A 20349-nucleotide genomic window follows, 5' to 3' on the forward strand; every position below is an offset into this window, starting at 1 on the left:
GGCCAAAAACTGCCAACTTCTTAAGCCTCAAGGTTGCTACTCTGCTCTGTAATTGAATTATAGGTTTATTAATAATATATGCTCTCACAATGTGCAGTCGCAGTTAGATGTTAAACATCCTAAATAACTGTTGTTGTGTGTCTAGGAGTTATTTCTTCTGTCACCCACTTGGAAGTGTCTCACTTTCTCCTTTCTGGCTTATTATCTTGTCCCTGTTGTGAACCTACAATCTTATATTCAAACTCAAAACAAAGGAGGCAGCATGGCTAAAAATAGGAAAGAAATTACACTTCCAACTCAGATGAGTCCAGTCATAACTGGAGGCTGAGATACTTTTAGATAAGTGAGGCAGATGGTATAAGGCAAGGGTATAGTTTACATAGGATGAAGCAATCAGGTATGGCTTTGTGACTCACAAAGAACAAGCTCCTCCACCCCAGCTCAAATTTTATGCTTAATTCTAGTCACTGACCTAGATTGCCTGGCCCGGCCCTAATGGCAGGCATAATGTTAGCCATAGAAAAGTACCATTAATACTTCCCTTGAAATAACTATTTTCCTGCCAAAATTGAGTTGGGCCTTGGGGTGGAGAATATAATATGCAGACTTGGCTTTGAGAATGTGCATTATATAGTGTTACATACTGTCCTGTATTGAGTGGAAATGTGAATTATAATCAAAGATATTATTCAAAGATGAGAAGCACAGGAGGTTAAAAAAATTATTTGCTTGACAACATGCCCAGTGAGGGCAAATGAATAAAAACCAGGAAATTTTAAACTCATTATTATGATTAAAGTATGAATGTTTTGGTCATGTAATAAGATCAGGAAAACACTGTTTCTTATAGCTTATAATTCAAAGTAAAATAAATGTAGGGGAGAGAGCAGGAAAGAGGAGAAGCTATTTAGCTGAAAAGCTTTTGGGACTGGTTTGAATGCTTCACATAGTTATTGTTTAGAGTTGCTGCACGTAAAGTCAGCAGGGTGGTGTTAATGTCCAAATTCGTGATAGGAGAGATACGAAAGTATTTTCTAAGGACCTCATTTCAAGATTTGTAGCTCAAGAGAGACATCTGCTGGGAAGACCTGTATATGGCATGTTCAGTACTTCCTAGTAGCTATCCAGTCCAGCAATGTTCATGGTGACTATACAGTCATTACATTTGACATCACATTAATGTAATCTCAAAGATAAACACACTGTCCCTTTGCAACCTCTAATATATTATACCGAGTTATAAAGAGACAAGTTAAATATGTTGGAATTAAAAATAAAGTCGAAAAGGTCATCATTTCTGCTACAAGGAAATCCCCACGCACGGCTTCATTTTTTTCAGCTGCTTGTCAAAAGCAGAAAAAGCCAGGGGAGAAGGCTGTTCTCTTACTTCCTCTCTCCCTGCTCTTCTGCCGCTGTAGCACCCAGACCAGCTTCTTGCATAATACTAAAAACAGTACAATGTATGTATTAATAAGAGAGACTGTTAAAAACACAGAGGGTAGAAACCATCTTATGCAATGAAACCTCTCCCTTCTCTCCTCTTCCGCAGCCTCCCATGCCCCTCTGCTCTGCATGGTTAAGCCCTCCCAAGCACAGAGCATACAGAGGGAGAGGAGAAATTCTCCGAGCTCTGCTGAAGGAAGCAATTCCATCAACAGAGAAACGACTCTGGACTTCACCCCTTATATAAAAACAACAGTAAAATAAACTGACAGCATGGAGGCTAAAAATATATATTTCAGATTATAGACTCAGGAAAGCAGCTCTGAGGCAGGATTGCGACTGTAGCCTCTCAGCCATAGTGAACATTTATAAGGTCATTTCCTTCAGTTTTATATACGTACCAAAATACAGCCCAAATTAAATGTAATCTTTACATATTCCTGCATTTCTTCACAAATACAATATGATTGCTACTACATTGTGCCACTTCATAAAAACTTCAAAATCAATGTTAGGGATAATATCAGAGCTTGCAAATATGTCCACATTGGCTTGACCGTCTAACAGGAGGCAACTGAAGACATGACTTTTCAGGGAGGCTTTCCACACTGACCCTAGCTGACCGCCTTTGTCCACCATTTAGTTGGTCTTTAGTTTGCACCATCTGGTCTATTGCTTAGCTGTTATTTGGTTTTAAATAGTTTTCATTTCATTTTGGTTTCTTTGGGGTTACTGTAAACTGCCTAGAGTAGTGCTTTGGCACTGATGGAAAGCAGTATACAAATTTATGAAACAAACAGGCCAAGTAAAAAGGGGGGTGGACTTTATCTAAATTCTGGATTAAGCTGAAAATAAGACATCTCGATTTATAAAGTTTTGTCTAGAGGTGGGATGGGCAAACCCTGAAAATCTGCAGGTCATTTTTCGTAATCTCTGGAACCATCCAGAGGCTGCCCCAGCCCTTCTACATAATACTGGAAATTACCAGAAGGTCCTGCTGAGCACGGAAAAGTACCCTTTAGTTTGAGGATGGCAAGGAGAATTTCATTGTTTGTGCTTGTTTTTGTTCAAACCAGGTCTCCACTTGCCATCTGGAGACACAATTTTCACTTGAGGTAGACTTCAAAACATTCAACCAATGGGGAGGGGGGCTCCAGAAAACAACACTGGGGGCCACATGTGGCCTGTGAGCTGCATGACCTTTATGTCCTCCCCTCAGTTTCACCAAAGTCATTGTGAGTGTTGAGATTTGGGTTTTGGGGTTTTTGTCTGTAGTTTGATTATTCTACCTCAGATTTCCACATAGGAAAGCCCACCTGCTGGGGTAAAGAGACAAAGTAAGCAGTTTTCCACTTTCTGATAACAACAGATTTATTTGTACTCCATATTTAAGTAGCTACCCACTGTGGTGCAGTGGGTGGACTAGGACTCTGGAGGCCTCGGTTCAAATCCCTGCTCAGTCATGAAAGCTAACTGAGAGTGCAGAACTGTTAAAAATCACTCTTTAAATATCTCAGTGACATTAAAAGCCCTATTTGGGTCACTATAATTGGTTTGCAAGTTGATGGCACATAACTACGACACTTAAATACATCTCTTGCCATTTTGTGTCAGTAGGTAATTAACAAACTGTAAGAGGGAATCTCCCTGAGCCATTGGAAGTATGGCCAGGAAACAACTGAGCTGGGAATATTTTGGATTATGACTCCCATAATCCACCAGCCAGTTTGATCATTTTTGCCCGGATGATTCTGCTTGTTTGTGCACATTTGAAATAAAACAATAGAAAACAGCAGTGTCCCGGAGAGCTTTCCTTCCAATGTGCTTGTAATACAAACTTGTGAAGAAAACCAGTCATCCCTGGACTACAGCTGTAACAATATACCTTTCACATTACTGTCTTACCTTCACAGTCTTCCAATATGTGGACTACATCACCAATGTGCAGGGATAACTGTGGCACTCTTACAGCTCTGAAATTGTATATTGCTGTGAAGACACAAAATAAACCATCATGGAGTCCAACAAACCAGTATTTGAAATCAGCGGTTGCATTGGGACCTAATGCTGCATCACAGGACTGGGCTTTAAGAATGAAAAATTGTTGAATGTGAGGTTCATTTGCTCCCTTTTCGTCTTCTTCCCTCTGACACAGCTTTTGCCTTTATTATCCATTACTCACAGAACCCATTTTTTAAAAATCTGAACCAAGAACCATGTTTGGTGGTAACTGACAGATTTGGATAGCAAACCACAGTTTGAAATAAGTTTGCTTCCCTAAACCACAGTCTTTTGGATACAAGCCAGTATACTGTCGAACTATGGGTGGAGGGATAGATACAATTTGTGAAGCAAACTTCCATCCTTGGAAGATGGGAGAGAAAATCAGACTGTTTCCAAAGTGAAAATTGTCCTTTCAGTCTTAAATAAATTGCCGTATGCTGAACTATCTTAAAGAGCCAATAGACTTTAATCTTCTCCTCCTTCCCTTCTATGTCACTGTCATTGAGAAATCAATCATTGACCAAAATAAAGAAAAAGCTAAAGAATGCAACCTTAAGATATACAAAACCAACTACTGTACTACTAACTTCATAGCAAAAAAGAAGCTGTTTGTGCATGTCATCTTCCATTGGGTTAATTTATTATCTTCAGTGTAATTATTGTCAAATCAATTCAATTTTCTTTTAGTGGTCAAATCCTGCTAGATATTTACACCAGTATATAAATACCATCTCTAAATTTCAGAGGCAAATTTCTGCAGGTTAAGAAACCTGCATAGGCATTTGCTGTTGCACGCAATTGCAGTGCAATAGGAAATGGCTGTGCTGACTTCTTAACACATGGCAATTTGCCATTGAAACTTATACTGATGGAGTTATGGTAGAGGATATCACTAATAGGATTCTGGCCAATTTAATGGTGTAGGCTACTCATTGCCCTCGCCACACCCATGAGCTGGGTACTCAATTTGGAAGGATGGAAGGTTGAGTCAACCTCAAGCTGTCTACCTGAGCCTGTTGGGATTGAACTCAGGTCTTGTGCAGGGTTAACCAATGCACCACAAAGTTCCTAAAGTTTCCCTTTGTCTTCTCCTTTTTGTTTGTTTGCTTGTTTGTTTGTTTTATTCTTATATTTTTAAAATCTCCCACTTGCCTAGCTAAGTAGGACCTGCTTGACTGACCTACCCACGTATAACTAATCACTTACAGATCAGTATTTCAGTCATTCTCCTTCAGATGCAAACTATTATTTGGACTGAAGTCTCCCAATTGACCTAATCCTGTCGGGCTGCAGTCCTAAAGATGCGGCAGGGGAGAAGTGGGGCTTTCCAATGCCAAAGCCTCTCACATGTCTAAAACCCTGTTGACTCATTTACCATCTGGATTACTGTTTTTGTTTTTTGTTTTTTTAAGTTTTATTCCATTTTTAAAATATAGATCCAAGAAATAATGGGGGGGGCGGGGGAGAGAAGAAAGATAAAAAGGGGAAAATAATATACAACAGAATAATGGGCCAGGCATACATGCCAACTTGAGGTTGGCATGTGTGATGCCCATAAGTAACAAAAGCAGTAAAATCTTCTAACCATTCGACAACGGGTGTTTAATATTTATCTTTCCAATCTTGGGAGACAAACTTTTCAGTTACAGTGAGCATGCAGATGATCCAATAACGCTGACCATCAGCTAAGTTCCATCAGGAACATAGTTTTAAAGAACTACCCACAGACATCAAAGGTTTTTCTAGTATGAGGGAAAGAAAGAAAAGAGCCACTACTGAACACACCAGTATCATAGGTCATAAGGAGATGTTAGGTGTATTATATTATGAAAATCTTATCTTGTCAGTTTCTTTCTGAAAAGACATAGTGGTGCCTAACATTCCTAAGATGTCAATCGCCTAAGTGAAAGAAATAGCCCAAACTATTTTCAGCTCTTTCCCTCCTCTGTGGGGCTTGGTGTGTGGCAAGGAATGGGAGGGGAAAAAAGGAGGGAAAGGCTCTGTGAGGTATTGCCTACATTTCTCTCCAGGGCCAGAGGCATGGTCAGGTGTGGAGACCGCTTTGCATCCAGCAGAGGCAGGCCTTCCCTTCCTGAGAATGGCTCTTTCCACTCTCACTGAGGGTCAGCATGCCACAAGACTGTGGAAAACATCAGGGTGGCTGAGAAGGTCTGGGGGGAGATCCAAAATCAAATCTTGCCAGACAACCCCTATTGAGGTTATATCTCTGGGATGTGTCCCCGGCATCACTAGATTGCCGCCTTCATTTATTTCCTGCTGATACAGATTTGGCACTTAAAGAGGCTATGAAATAGGCCACAGGATAAGTTCTGTCCTGTAAATGCCATTGCTGGTTGTACTTATCCTTAAAAAAATTATAGTCAAAGTTTAAGATGTGGTTGATGTTAACAGAATGACAGCGTTTCATTGCTTGCTGGTGATACCTTTTTTTAAAAAAGTCTTGGTATGGTGACATCCGGCCAACTGACAAAGGAAGTGGTTTTGCAGGCTAGATGTTTTCTGAGTAAATGGAAATTTACAGCTTAATTGCTATCAAGTCATTTGAAGTTACACAAGGTCCTTTTTGTTTTGTTTTGTTTTTTAAGTAAGATGAATACTTCTGAAGTTGAGACATAGAAGGTAGCTCAAATCAGTTCCAGAAGCCCACGCATAAACTCCCCTTTGAAACAAAATCCTGTGGATTGATGTACGTAAACATGAACACACGCACACATTCACACAAGCCCACTGACTAAAGACAGCTCTTGAGACCAAATGTAGCTTATGTCAGATTGCATTTATTAGTCTCTTCAGATGTTCCAGTGATCACATCTTTCTTTCTTTCTTTCTTTCTTTCTTTCTTTCTTTCTTTCTTTCTTTCTTTCTTTCTTTCTTTCTTTCTTTCTTTCTTTCTTTCTTTCTTTCTTTCTTTCTTTCTTTCTTTCCTCTTATTTTGAGCTAGGCTGAGTGTAACCTTGTCTCTTTGGGTTCCTCACATCTCTGATCTGTGATCTCTGTATAGCACACGCCTGGGCTTCTGATGCCAGCATGCTTGCTTCTTTGCTTGTTGGAGGAGATAATGGGATTTATGAGGGATTTTTTATATATATATAATGTTGAAATTTACTTATAAACACAGGCCATTGGTTAGTTATACCAGGGTAAGTGCAATGGCATAAAAACGAAGGAGTGGACTCCTGCTCATTGACAAGTGGCCACTTTTCCTCTCTCCTTTTGCATTAACTCGTATGACTAGCATACAATGAAGGAGACAAGCAGGGCCTTATTAATAATTACTTGCACCAAATGGTTATCAATGGGTGCTCAAACGATCTGTGAAAAAGAGGAGGAGAGGTTTTTGGCAATCTGAAAGAAGGATCTCATTGGGCTTTAATGACACTATAGGCATTGATTTGTCACCACCAGAATCCTTGCCAAGTGTCGCCTTAGGGCAAACCCAGAAGCCTCTATCAAGCAATCTGACAGTAAAGGTCATAAGAAAAATTTCATGGGAGCATCAGTGCTGTTGTCCTCGTGCAGGGCACATTCAGATCAAGACCACTAAAATGATGAAACTGCAGATAGTGTATTTCATTCTACGCAGCAGGAGAATCTTACTTGTGTAAAAAGGATCTGCCGGGCTGTGTTGTGATCTAATTGTAGCCCAACATGACTGTTTCCCCTATGTATTCTTAATTTTACTGAACTGTTTCAGCCATCATCTTTGACACAATACATGAGCTGGGGCTTAATCAACTTAATAGACATGAGCCAAAGTAACAGAAGCTGTAGCAAAAAGTACATACTTTGTTAAGGAGTCAACTCCCTTTGGTCATTTCGTTGAGGTCTATTAAGTCCTGTTTCATGCATTCATTCAACATGGCAAGGAAAAGGCTTGCTGGAGGAGCTGCATGAGGCATTCTTAGCTACTGCCTGAAAACCCATCCATATTCTCTGTTCCACCTCAAAAAACACAGGCATGAATCATTCAAATGGGGCCTCAACACATTCATGTATAACACAAATAAGAGACCTTCTGTATGGCAGTAAAGAGACCTTTTCAGTACCTCCCTGAATATATCAACCATACAAATCTTACAACTTCCCTTTGTGGTACTTGCTTGTGATCCATGTTTTCCTCATCATGTCTAAGTTCATAAAGCCAGGGGTAGTACTGTAACAGGGGTAACAAAACAACAGAGTCCGGGCCCAGTTTCAAGCTGAACTCAGTTAAATGGATATGCATAACTATAAATCAATTCAGGAATATTGGGTAGCATTTTATTTGTGCATTTAAATCTCTGGAGTTCTTCCTCCAGCAGCTAAAAACAAAATGTTGCATTTTTATAAACATCCCACTTAACTTGAGCTGCATGATTTAAGGACTATAACAGCGAAATCAGAGTAGACTGTCCACATTACAAATTGCACAACAACACATTGTTCACAAATGCCTTATTTGGATCATGGCTTACCACACAAATTAAACCATGAAATGTCCTGCAAAACATTGACATGGCCATTCGACTATTATAACTGGGGCTCCTTGAGCACCTTGGTGGCCCGGGATCTGCAGACACATTGATTCTTCCTGCCCCATGGGAAGAATGTTTGAAGTTCCAGACCACACAGGAAGAACTCGTGCTAAACTTCCTGCCCACAATAATGTTAGATGGGAAACTGTATAGAGGCTAGCCTCAGAAGAAGCCACAGCATGGACTCCTCTTGTGCCATTGTGGGTGCTGAAGTGAAGGGGGAGGCAAGTGTTTTTCTTGAGACTCTCATCTCACCGGAGGAGACTGAGAAGTGTTTCAGAACTCATTAAGATATTTCTGGTCTTTTGCACAAAGGACATCCATATCCATTTTCATTGTTTTTGCAGTGGTGACTACAAATTCTATTGCAGCAAAAATGACTGATACAAACACAAACAGGTATTTGTATTTACAGAAGACTGTGTGGACCCACTTCTTTAGATACAGATGTTTGGGGCAGAGGGTCAAGTCCACAGAAGTTGATGCCAAAAAAACTTGCCATGTCTCTTAAGGTGCCACAAGACTGCTGCAACAGACTATAAACCAACACAAGTATTCTTCTGGAATGAACCCCTCTGATGTTAACCCTACAATGAGTTCTGAATTATTTTCTAAAGCCTGCATAGGCACCCTGAAACCAAAAAGCATGTTTCATCCAGCATTTCTTCCAGAAGTCAAATGGTTGTTAAGTCATTTTACACAAAGCAAGTCTGTCAAAATGTAGATATTACCCTGCTATGATTATATGAACACAGGAAAGCACCTCACAGTGCTTGAACTATTGGTCGACTCTTAGTGTCAATGACACAAACCCTCCAGGATTTCAGACCGTGAGTCTTTCCCAGCCCTCATGGTGATGTTGGAGACTGAATCTGAAACTTTTGGCAGGCCCTGAGCTTTCCTACATGCCATATTAAGGCAAATGTTTAGCTAAAGCTATATTTAGTCTTTTTTTTTCTTTCTTACTTGGAAGTTCCTTAACACTGTTCAACACATACTTCCATATTGGCTGTGTGGCATTGGTTAACAGTTGGGACTGATCATTCTAAGCATTTGCCTCATAAACAATAGAAGATACACATGTATCGCAGTGAAAAGTCTTAGCGGCAACTAAAGCAGATAAAGCTCATCTCTGAAAATGTGTTTGCTCCCTCTCCATTTCCTGTCTACAACAGAACCGACAAGAGGAGCAGTTGCCTAGCAGAGTCGATGTCTCTGAAGAACCCCAGAGTCTAAAACTTCAGTTTGGCCCTCACAGGATCAAGAATTCTCATCGTTTAAATCTGAAAGTCAATGCCAAACTAAATGTCATTATCACCATTATCATTATCACTCGGTGTGAGACTCAGAAATTAGTATTAAACAAAGAGGGCTTAGAAGCAATTCTCATCAATAAAATCGTTCCTATGTCAATGAAATCTAATCTGTGTGTTCATGTCAGGCCCACAAATGAGTTTTTAAAATTCCAACAAAAATTCCCTATTTTTATCAAGCTTTATCCCCTGACCTAACAATTTTACTTTTAGGTATTTCAGCACTTCTCTCCACACCCTACAGAGGAGGGAGCCAAGAGAGGAGGCCGTGTGGTACATACCCACGCCAATCTTCTTATCCGTTTTATGCCAAGGAGTCATTGCCAGCAAGACCAGCAGGCTTGTAATTCAAGTAATTCAAAGGCTGAAGGAAATAAGCAGCAGAATGGATACAATCCAAGCAGCGTCCTCAGGTAGAGAATGATGAATCAAAAAGCCATGTTAGCTACTGTAGCTACAGCTCTAGGCTTTGCTCTTCTCACGGTGTCTCCACTTCCTTCCTCTTTTTCCCCCCTCTCGCTCGCACTCTCTTCAGTGAGGCTCCTACTCTAAACGAAAACGATAGAGGAAGGGGCAAACTGGGCGCTTTGCTGGCAGCACAGTGAAAGTAACGCAAGCAAATAAGGACACCAGGGAAGTCTCTCCAAATACTAATCTGGGTTGAACACCTCAAAGGTTGATCAGGGGCAGATTCAAAAAACAATCTGCATTAAAATTCAAACAGAATGCATTTTAAAAAATGGAGAAGTTCTCAGATTGTTCTCTGGCAATAAACTTGCACATGGAAGAAGTAAAGACAAGCTTTTCTTACATACACATCTACTATAATGGGCACTGCAACATGTATGTATGTATGTATGTATGTATGTATGTATGTATGTATGTATGTATGTATGTATGTATGTATGTATGTATGTATGCATGTATGCATGTATGCATGTATGCATGTATGCATGTATGCATGTATGCATGTATACCACCCATCTAACTAGAGGCCACTCTGGGTGGTTAACAACAGTAACAGTAAACAATAAATAGAACATTTAAACCTACACAATAAGCCAAAACATCAGTGTGGCGTCCACCCTCGTGCCCCTTTGCTTGACCTTCAAGCCCCAGAGCACACGAAGGCAAACAAACCTCACTCTTTTCACTTGCTGCCACCAGGTGATCTCTTAATCACCATTTACTTCAGAAAGATTCAGGTCCACACTCCAAGTTCTTTTAAATAAAACTTTGATTTATTGAATACATAGATTGATTCATGAATACCTTCAGTAGTTAATCATTCCTTAGAATTTCACCAAACTACACTCTCGATTACACTGTCTCCTTCTCCCTACACACTCTAAAAACTCTCTCAGTCTCACACTCTGAATGAAATATTGACTCAGGCTCCGCCTCTTATAACATCTGTCTCAGCTCTGCCTCTCTGCAACATTAATATTCATACACCATTATATTACATAACATAGAGCATAGATCAAGTAAATAGAGAATGCTACAATCAGCATTAGTGTAAAAACAAATGTAACATAATAAAAAATAAAATAAATATAGCATTTAAACATTTCTCAGCAAGATCATCCAAACTACACTTATACAGGCCAGAATCCTACTGGTGCTTGTGTAAAGTTTGTGTAATTTGACACGGGTAATTGCAGCTTGTTGATAAAGTGTTGGTCACATACCTAGTCACATCCCCAACTGTGCAATCGAAATGTCCCCCAGTACCTTGTCCATTAGCCATAGCAAGTTACACAAATCTTAAACAAACATCAGTAGGATTCCACTCTTAGGGCCAGTCCACAGTGAAATTTGGTACTTAAAAGGTCCTTATCTTCATTGCAACCTATTTTTACTCAAGTACCTGTCCCTGAAGACAGAACAAAGAACTGTTTTGCATCTCAATCCCAAAAAGAATGCCCTAGTCCCTTAGCCTGCCTTAAGGGAATCCAGGCTGCCCTTTGCAAAGATGGCAGCTGCAGCTTCCCTACCCTAAATGAAGCCACAGCCGCCATCTTTGTAAAGGGCAGCCAGCTGCGAAGGCCTGATGGCGACCTGGAAGCAGCTATTAAGGTAAGGGGGTGTCGGTGAAAGTGGGGTGGGGGCTAAGGTAGGGAAAGGAAGGGGGTGTGGGGTATGCTGTTGGGTTGGCTGGGTGTGTGTGGGGGGCTGCCTATCAGTTTCTGCTCAGCTGATTGGTGGCCAGTAGGCAGAATTGGCTTCTCTGCCATGTGGTAAACTCTCCTGGGGGGGACCCAATTTGTGGGTGAATAACTTTGATGTCCGATATCCAATCTTCACCAAAGTTGGCAAGCATGTTGGGGAAAGACATAGGAAGCTCCCTTGTGATTCTGGAGTCTCTAAATACCTGGGGAGGAGCTTTCCTGGGGGGGGTCCTCTTTGTGACTATATAATTTGGGGGTCCGCAATCCAATGTTCACCAAACCTTCAGGATTTGTAGGAAAGCATCTGAGGAAGCTTTTCTGCATCTTTGGTGTCTCTAGGTCATCAGGAGCCAGTGTCATAGCCATTTAAAATGCAGACAAATAGACGGATCCTTTCATCAAAGAATATTCGTATATTCATATTCGTTGATCCATAACCTTGATGAATAATGGATCAAAACGAATCACCATTTTTTTTATTTGTCCCCATCTCTAGTTAGCACTGCATTTTACAGGCCTCTCTTCTCACAAGTTACAGAGGAATACCAGAAACAACTGCATAACCTGATGTGGAGATGTCCGGCAAGAGTAAAATCCACAGATACACACCAAAAGTTTCATGGAGAAGTAGGAGTCCTTTGCCTGTGTCTTTTCTTTGTTACCATTACCAGTTTGCTTCTGAATTTTTTTTAAAAAAAATACATTTTATGAACGTATGTGATTTTGCATATAGAGTTATCATCCCATCTGGTTTCCACTTAGCCTCGTGACCAAACTATAGCACCTCTCTTGGCCTTATAATTCTGCTTTCTGTAAAGTACAAAATAAGGTTTAAAGTGTAGCTGTGTGTTTTGGAACTCAGACCTTTAAGTACTGTTGGATAGCTATCTGGTTGGGAGGTGCAGTCAATGTATTCGTGAAGGCGAATGGTGCAGCCAATGTTGGACCACATCCTCAATGGCAGCTACTGTATGAATATAAAAAGGTAAAGGTTCCCCTTGACATGTTTAGTCCAGTTGTGTCTGATTCTAGGGGGCGGCGCTCATCCCGCTTTTCAAGCCATAGAGCCAGCGCTTGTCCGAAGACAGTTTACATGGTCATGTGGCCAGCGTGATTAGGGAACGCTGTTTTACCTTCCCACTGAGATGGTACCTATTTATGTACTCGCATTTACATGCTTTCGAACTGCTAGGTTGGCGAGGAGCTGGGACAAAGCGACGGGAGCTCACTCCGTTGTGTGGATTCGATCTTACAACTGCTGGTCTTCTGACCCTGCAGCACAGGCTTCTGCGGTTTAGCCCACAGAGCCACCACGTCCCTACTGTATGAATATACACCCCCACTAATTTTTGCAACCTTCTTGTGACAGCACCGGCAACGTGGCATTTATTAACATGGCAAGGTTTGCAGATCACATTTGCACGTGACTGCCAAGATCAATCTGAATGGTCACTGTATTACATACACATACTACTTACCTCTACATGCACTCCTTGCATTTCATTCTCCTCTGCCTACCTGTTCATATTTTTCTCCCCCCCCCCCAATAGACAGGAGCTTATGGCTCCTCCAGAATTTCTCTACACTAACTGGACTATCTATCTATCTATCTATCTATCTATCTATCTATCTATCTATCTATCTATCTATCTATCTATCTATCTATCTATCTATCTATCTATCTATCTATCTATCTATCTATCTATCTATCTATCTATCTATCTATCTATCTATCTATCTGTCTGTCTGTCTGTCTATCTATCTATCTATCTATCTATCTATCTAGGATACATATTATTAGGTGCTGGGAACAGCCATGGTGTGCACATTTGCATCTGAACTAGCCAATCTCTGTAGGAATCGTTTTTAAAGATGGTTGTGTCCGTTTTTTTAAATGGAAGGCCATATCTAGCGATGGAATTAAAGGACTTTTGGAATTAAAGGACTCCCAGTCCCTTAATTTGGGAGGAATGCCTCAGACCGAATTGTGGGATTGTTACCCTAAAAGCAGCAGGAGGGAGAACAGCTCTCTCACCTCCATACCATTCCTGCACTGCTTCTTCAACCCATTAGAAAAGTCCTCTGCTGCAACTTGGAAGTTGTGAGGATTCCGCATGACCTTGCAATCGTACTGGGGGGTAGGGATGCATTCCATACAAAAGGTATGGAAGCAACCACTGCTTGAATCTTTGTGGGTCACAGGGAATCCCCACAACTCCCATGGAGCTGCATGGGAATGGTATGCAAGTGAGGGGGCTGCTCTACCCACTGCTGGTTTGAGGGTTCCCAGCCTAATAATTCAGCCTGGGGTTTTCACACTGAATTATGGGATGTGGAACCATTTAATTCCAAAAATCCCATCCCTAATGGTATTGAAATCATATATAATTGCATGTCATCCACTTCAATTCAACTTATGGTTACCTTTGCCAGGGTTTTATAGGTAGAGAGTACATACTCAGAAATGTTTCACCATTCCCTTCTTGGCAGGCGTTTATGGAGGGGTGGAGAGCTGCTGCAGGATCATGGAATTTGGGTACACAGACTGGCTCCTCTTTTGGTAGGCTTATATTTGGTGCTTAAAATTTTGTTTGCTTGTTTACTTTGGCCAGGCCATGAAGTAGTCAATCTTGAATACATGAATAATGTCCATACATAGACAGACTTCAATGTGAGTCCCAAAAGATTCAAGATAAATGTTTTAGAAGAGGGAGGAAAATCCATGTTTACAACTTAACACCAAGCATAAGTCATAAATCACTGCATGTGAGATGTAACCAAATACCCCAAACTCTTAGAGCCAATTAATATTCAAGTATGTTTTGTGTAATTGATATTTCATCCAGCATTCCATTTATTTCCATAAGTCTGACAAAGTGTCCGTGTCCGTGAAAGCTCACATTAAAATGTAATAGTCTTTAAAATACACGTTTTTGTCTTTTTTTGTTTTGTTTTGTCCAGATTTTGCCTGATATGCTTGAACAGACTAACACAGCTACCTCTTCAATCTATCTGTCTGTCTGTCTATCTGCCTATCTAGCTATTTAGATTTATACCCCGCCCATCTAGACAGATAGTCTACTCTGGGTGGCATAATAAAATTTAAAAACAATAAAACCAATAACATGCAAAAATCCAAGATGTAAAAATATAGATATTAAAATACAGCAGGAGAGAAAGCCTGCCTATGTCTTTAGTTTACGTCTAAAGACACCCAGAGAGGGAGCCAGGCGGATCTCTCTAGGCAAGTTGTTCCAGAGGCGAGGGGCCACTGCTGAGAAGGCCTGGTTCCTCGTTCTTTCCTTCCGGGCCTCCCTCGGCATTAGGCCCCACAATCGCCCGGTCTGGCTAGAACGAGTGTCTCTGGTAGAACTGTGTGGGAGAAGGCGCGCTGCCAGATATCGAGGTCCTAAACCATTTAGGGCTTTATAACTAATCATAAGAACTTTGAAATCAACGCGGAAACCAATGCAAGGTGGCCAGTGTGGGGAAAATATGTTGGTACCTCTTCACCCCTGTTAGAAGCCTGGCTGCTGCATTTTACACCATCTGAAGTTTCCATGTCAATCTCAAAGGCAGCCCCACATAGAGCGCATTACAGTAATCTAATCTTGAGGCTACAAGTACATGAACCAAAGTGGTAGGTGCCCCCACATCAAGATAGGGACGGAGCTGGGCAATCCACGGAAGGTGGAAATGTGCGGAATGGACCACTGACAACACCTGGTTCTCCATGGTGAGTGCCAGTTCTAGGTGTACACCCAAGCTGCAAACCTCACTCTTGGTGGTAAGAGTCACACACACACCCCAAAAAGAGAGGGAGTTTCCCAGACCACAGATGTCCAGGGTGCCCACCCAAAGGTCCTCCGTCTTGCCTGGATTCAGCCTCAGTCCATTCTCCTGCATACATTGCTGAACAGCCCCCAGGCAGCGCTCAAGGGACGAGACAGCATCCACTGTTGTTGGGGAAAAAAGAGATGTACAGCTGAGTATCATCAGCGTACTGATGACACAAAATTCCACTCCCCTGATGACCCCTCCCAGCAGCCTCATATAGATGTTAAACAGCATTGGAGAGATAATCAAGCCCTGCAGGACCCCACGATTGAGGCTCCATAGGGCCGAGAAACTCTCCAGTCTGCACTCTCTGGGGACGGTCCTCCAAGAAGGAACAGAGCCAGGCCAAAGCCAGGCCACTTATTCCCAACTCGGAGAGCCTCCCCAGGAGAATACCGTAGTCAACGATATCAAAGGCAGCTGAGATACCGAAAAGGACCAGCAGAGACATTTTGCGCGTCGGCCTCCCTCAGCAGGTCATCAAACAGGGCAACTAATGCTGTTTCCATGCCATGGCGTGGCCTGAAACCTGACTGGAATGGATCCAGGGCAAAGTAAACTACGATTACTTTGTAACAGTGTGGTTGGATGAAGTGCATGTCAATCTCATATGTGGGACAACATCAGCAGGGTACTTTCTCCTTAAGAATTGTTTGGATTAGCGTACTTGCAATCTATTAACTCATGGTTACTTATGGTCTCTAATTTTTCAACCTACTTGTCATGCAGCAGTGAGGAATCTTGCCCTGGGTTTCAACGTCATTGGCATATTAGACTAGACATAACATAAAATTTTCTTCTGGTGGAGACAACAGTGTTCAGCTAGTAGTGTTCATGGTTTTAAGAGCTGTAAAAGCTGCTGACAAAAATATGGGAGCTGCTGACCAATACGGTGAGAGATGTTAAAATGTTTGGGAACTGTCATTCCCTTTAGTTCTACTGTTGACAGTTGAGGGAAAGCTTTTCTTCCCCATTTAGTTTAGAACTTATTCAACCTCAGAGTGTTAATGCTGCTTTTCCATGGTAAAGCCACACAACAAAACAGCTTATGATAACATCACAAAAAGGGTTATGTAATTCAAAGCTGCATTTTCAGACGATTCAGTAAGAACTGCAGTTCAAGGTTTAAATAATTATACAATAGGACAACTATCTCACAATAATAGAAACTAAGATTAAAGAATCCGTAATAACTTGCATTAAGACCTAATGAAAATGAAATATCAAATTGGAGGAGAGAGACATTTCATCCAAAGCTAAATGTTACAACAGCCACAACTTCTTAAAAAACACCCCATCTTGATTATCTCTAGGCACTTTCAGCAACAGCAGCTGCCTTTGATAGCTGAAATTAGACAGGTCCTCATTCTAGCAGGCCAAGTGGACAAGAGCCAACCAGAAGATCAGACAAATTCCTCTCAGCCACTTATTTGAAAGCACTTTTCTCTGAACTGTTTGCAGCGTCCAGGGCCCCTGCAGAAAGCAGTACCAAATGCAGTTGCCTAAAACCCTCCGGGTATGCGTGTGTGTAACCTGGATCTTCCAAGCATGCCTGCAGCTTTGTCTCACCTGGTTAGGGAAGGTCTGGCACCTGATAGTTCACGAGTTGCCCAATGGGTTCTTGGATACCACAGTTGTCGAGGTAGCTGGCTGCAGAGCCAAAACATGGAAGTTTGATTCTCCACTAAGCCTCCTTGACAGGGGCTGGCTTCAATCCATAGTGTCCCTTCCAGCTCTGTAGTTCTGATTATTACCATTATTATTAGTATTAAAGAAACCAGGTACAATCACAGAAAGGAAGTTGCTATTGCCATTTAGGCCTCCTGAATGCTTTAAGGTGTCACCCATGAAAGTGTCCCTACAGGCTGTCAGTGTGCTCCTATTCAGAGTTTTAGGCAAGGAACCACATTTCAAAATTAGAAATGATCCACCAAAAGCTCCTCTTGCTTAGCAGGTGGATTGGAAGTTGCCATTTTCACCCTACGATTGCCATTCTATGTGGCTCAGATAAAATATTTCTTTTAAAGGCTCCAAGCTTTCAGACAGCGATAGGATGAAAAATTAGAACAGCAGCTTCAGTAAATAATGGCTATGGTAAAGTTTGCCAATAATAGAGGCAGGAGTAGTATTCTTTTCAACAGGGAAAATATATCCGTCACAAACCACAACTGCATTGTCCAGTAACTTTGTCTGAAGACATTGTGTGAGCTTTTCACTAGTGGCACTTACCCTATAGAATTATAAATGCCGAGAAACATTTATTTTTCTCTTACTTTGGGAGCTTTTTGCCACTGTTTACTCTAGCTTTTAGACGAGTGTTGAATCCTAAACTGGAGTAACTCTTCCAAGATGTAAAATAGATCAGTACTTTTTAATTTTATTTACATGCCATTTTTCTGCCCATGGGGACTCAAGGCAGCTCACAATCAGTTAAAACACAATAATCACAATAAAAACATAGCATTAAAAACATAACAATCATCTACTAAATTTTATTTTAAAAACATTTTAAAACTCCCTGAATCCAATAAAGGTGGCATTCCTAAAATTCCCATTTAGGATTGGAAAGTGAATTTTTTGTTATCTGAAAACTTTCCTGTTTACTGAAGCTCTTAGAATGCTAAATCCCCTACTTGGAAGATAAGTCTTTGACTGAATGAAGGGCAAGAGGGAAGGCCAATCTGGTTTTTTGAGGGAGTGCATTCCACAGTCACTGCGAAGACCCTCCTTCATGTCGTCATCAAACAAGCCTGTGAAGGTGTTGGGACTCATATAGGGTGAGATAGTCTTGCAGATAGCCTGGACCCAAGCTGTATAGAACTTTATAGATCACAACACTGATTGGGCCCAGAAACCCATTGACAGCCAGTGAAGCTCTTATAATAGGATAGTTTATATGCTCCTTGTAGCCAGCTTATCAGCAGTCTGGTTGCAGCATTTTGAACCAGGTGAAGTTTCTGAACACTCTTCAAAGGCAGCCCCTCCACCTCTCCAGTGTTGAATCATTCAGATGGGAATGATGGCAATTAGGGATGATAATGCCCATTACCCTGGTCATCTCCAGATATTACCCAACACTGTGACAGGATCACCTGCCAAGGCAGCAGGAAATCTGAGAGCTGCTATTTGGATCACAAGCCTCCTAGGGTGGACTATCTCAACTGGCCTTCACCCATGCAGAAGCTCCGAGTTCCGATAGGTCCAAAACAGATAGTGATCTTCCATGACAACAGAAGTGGAGAGTTCATCCACACTTAAATAATCACCATCTAATTTAACGTTCTATTTTGCCTTTTTGGTAGATAACCTATTTGCTACTATTCATGTTTTGTTAAAAATAAACTTCAACTGGCTTCAAATAACATTCCAGAGTTGGGGTTCCCGCCATCCTTTCTAAACTGTGTGAGCTGCATTTCCAGTTACAGAATCCCAAAAATAAGAATTGTACCAGGAATGGCAGACCCTCTACTTCCAAATAAACAAAAAACAAAATTATTTAGAATTCTACAGGACCTAATCTAAACCTACTGTAGGTGGTAGAATGAGACTTTAGTGGTAGATAGCTATCCTACAATGTTGCTGCTAGCATGACAGTCATATCGTCCATGGCAAATACCCACTTCAGTATACAACCCAGTGTATATAAAAGCTGTGGCCACTAAATGTTCCCCCACGTGCATTCGTAAATCTAATTGAGTGAGAGTGCCGTCAGACGGCTGCAAAGGCATGCACCTTACGACACCAGAAAGGGTCAATTTAATGATTTATTTAAAATATTTTTATCCTGCCTTTCTCTTTTAAAAGGACATTCAAAAAGAGTGGTCCTGCTTAAAGCAACCCTTCTGTCTATCAGAGATTCACTTCAGCCCTGACCCCAAAAGTAGAATCCCTACAGCTGGTCCAAAAAGGATTGGACTTGGACTGGGGCACAGTTCCCCATGCATTGCTTGATTGCCAGGGAAAAGACCATGCCGAATTACTCCCCAGACAGACCAGACTGCAATGTATTTCGCCGTGTGATCACACCTTGAGTAATTTGGCTGGACACAATGATCCACAGGGTCTCTTCCAGCTCTGCAAGTTCTATGATGATGAATTTGGTTTTCAGTTTAAAAGGGGACAGAAATGGAGCCCCAAAAGCTGAGTAGCAAGGGATACAAGTGTCTCCTTGGAAGCTAAAAAGAAATTACAATATAAGTTTAATAACAATACACCTTCATGAAGAAGCACGGAGCTATCTGATGTGTTGAACAGGCAGGCTCTTGCTTGGTAGTGAAGATATATTATTTGTTACAGGTCTCAGTTGCTCCACATTCCTCCCAGGTAAACACTTGGGCTCAGGATCTCTAATGTTTACCATTCCCATTGCTATTATAATTCTTGGAGCAAACAGAAGATTACACATAAATTCTCACTAGTTTACAGAAACAAGATCCTCCAGATTCTTCAGGAGTAAAAAGAGGCAACATTTCTAATCACTGGCAAAAATTATTATATAGAAAAATCTGACCTGCAATCAAACAGCATGGATTACCAGCAGTGTCATCATATATACAAATCACCTTATGAATTGAAGTATCTATATCATGCATCTGGATACCACGGCTGCTCACTGAATTTGACTGGGGTAAGACCGGAAAGAAAAAACACTTCAGGAAAACCTCAGTGAGGACTAGATGCATTCACTGAAATGGACAAAGATAGGTGGTACTTTAAACAGGAGTGTTCTGCTTTGCAACTTCCTGTGTCACTTTTCAATTGTAACTTACCGTATTTGCCGGCGTACAAGACGACTGGGCGTACAAGACAACCCCCCCAACATTTCCACTCAAAATATAGAGTGAACGGCTCTGCTGCGGCGCAGCCTGCCCAGGCCCGCCCTGGAAGTTCATGGCCGGCGAGGAGGAGGGGAAGTGGGCGGGCGGCGGCAGCGGAGGGGGGAAGTGGCTCTCCAGCGGTGGGCAGGCAAGCAGGCAGCTGGCTCAGCGGCGCGGGGCAGCGGGCTCTGGACACTCAGGCATGAGCGGCTCTGCTTCCCTCCCTCCG

At 41.6% G+C, this 20349-nt stretch overlaps 1 protein-coding gene across 2 annotated transcripts in view; it reads right to left on the reverse strand.

Moving 5' to 3' along the window:
* Nucleotides 1-20349, reverse strand: part of DOCK2 (dedicator of cytokinesis 2) — a 386088-nt gene that overhangs the window by 355631 nt on the left and 10108 nt on the right. Inside the window, exons 1-2 of one of the 2 annotated variants that reach the window (XM_020780495.3) lie at nt 9577-9916; nt 3349-3432 (exon numbers count right to left, since the gene is read on the reverse strand). In XM_020780495.3, the coding sequence (XP_020636154.3) occupies nt 3349-3432; nt 9577-9616 (124 nt within the window). In that variant the 5' untranslated portion in view covers nt 9617-9916. Of the gene's footprint in view, nt 1-3348; nt 3433-9576; nt 9917-20349 lie in introns of those variants that run through there. The other variant, XM_072990261.2, reaches the window with a different exon arrangement.

This window comes from Pogona vitticeps, chromosome 2 (genome assembly GCF_051106095.1).
Source record: "Pogona vitticeps strain Pit_001003342236 chromosome 2, PviZW2.1, whole genome shotgun sequence".
Classification (NCBI taxonomy): domain Eukaryota; kingdom Metazoa; phylum Chordata; class Lepidosauria; order Squamata; family Agamidae; genus Pogona; species Pogona vitticeps.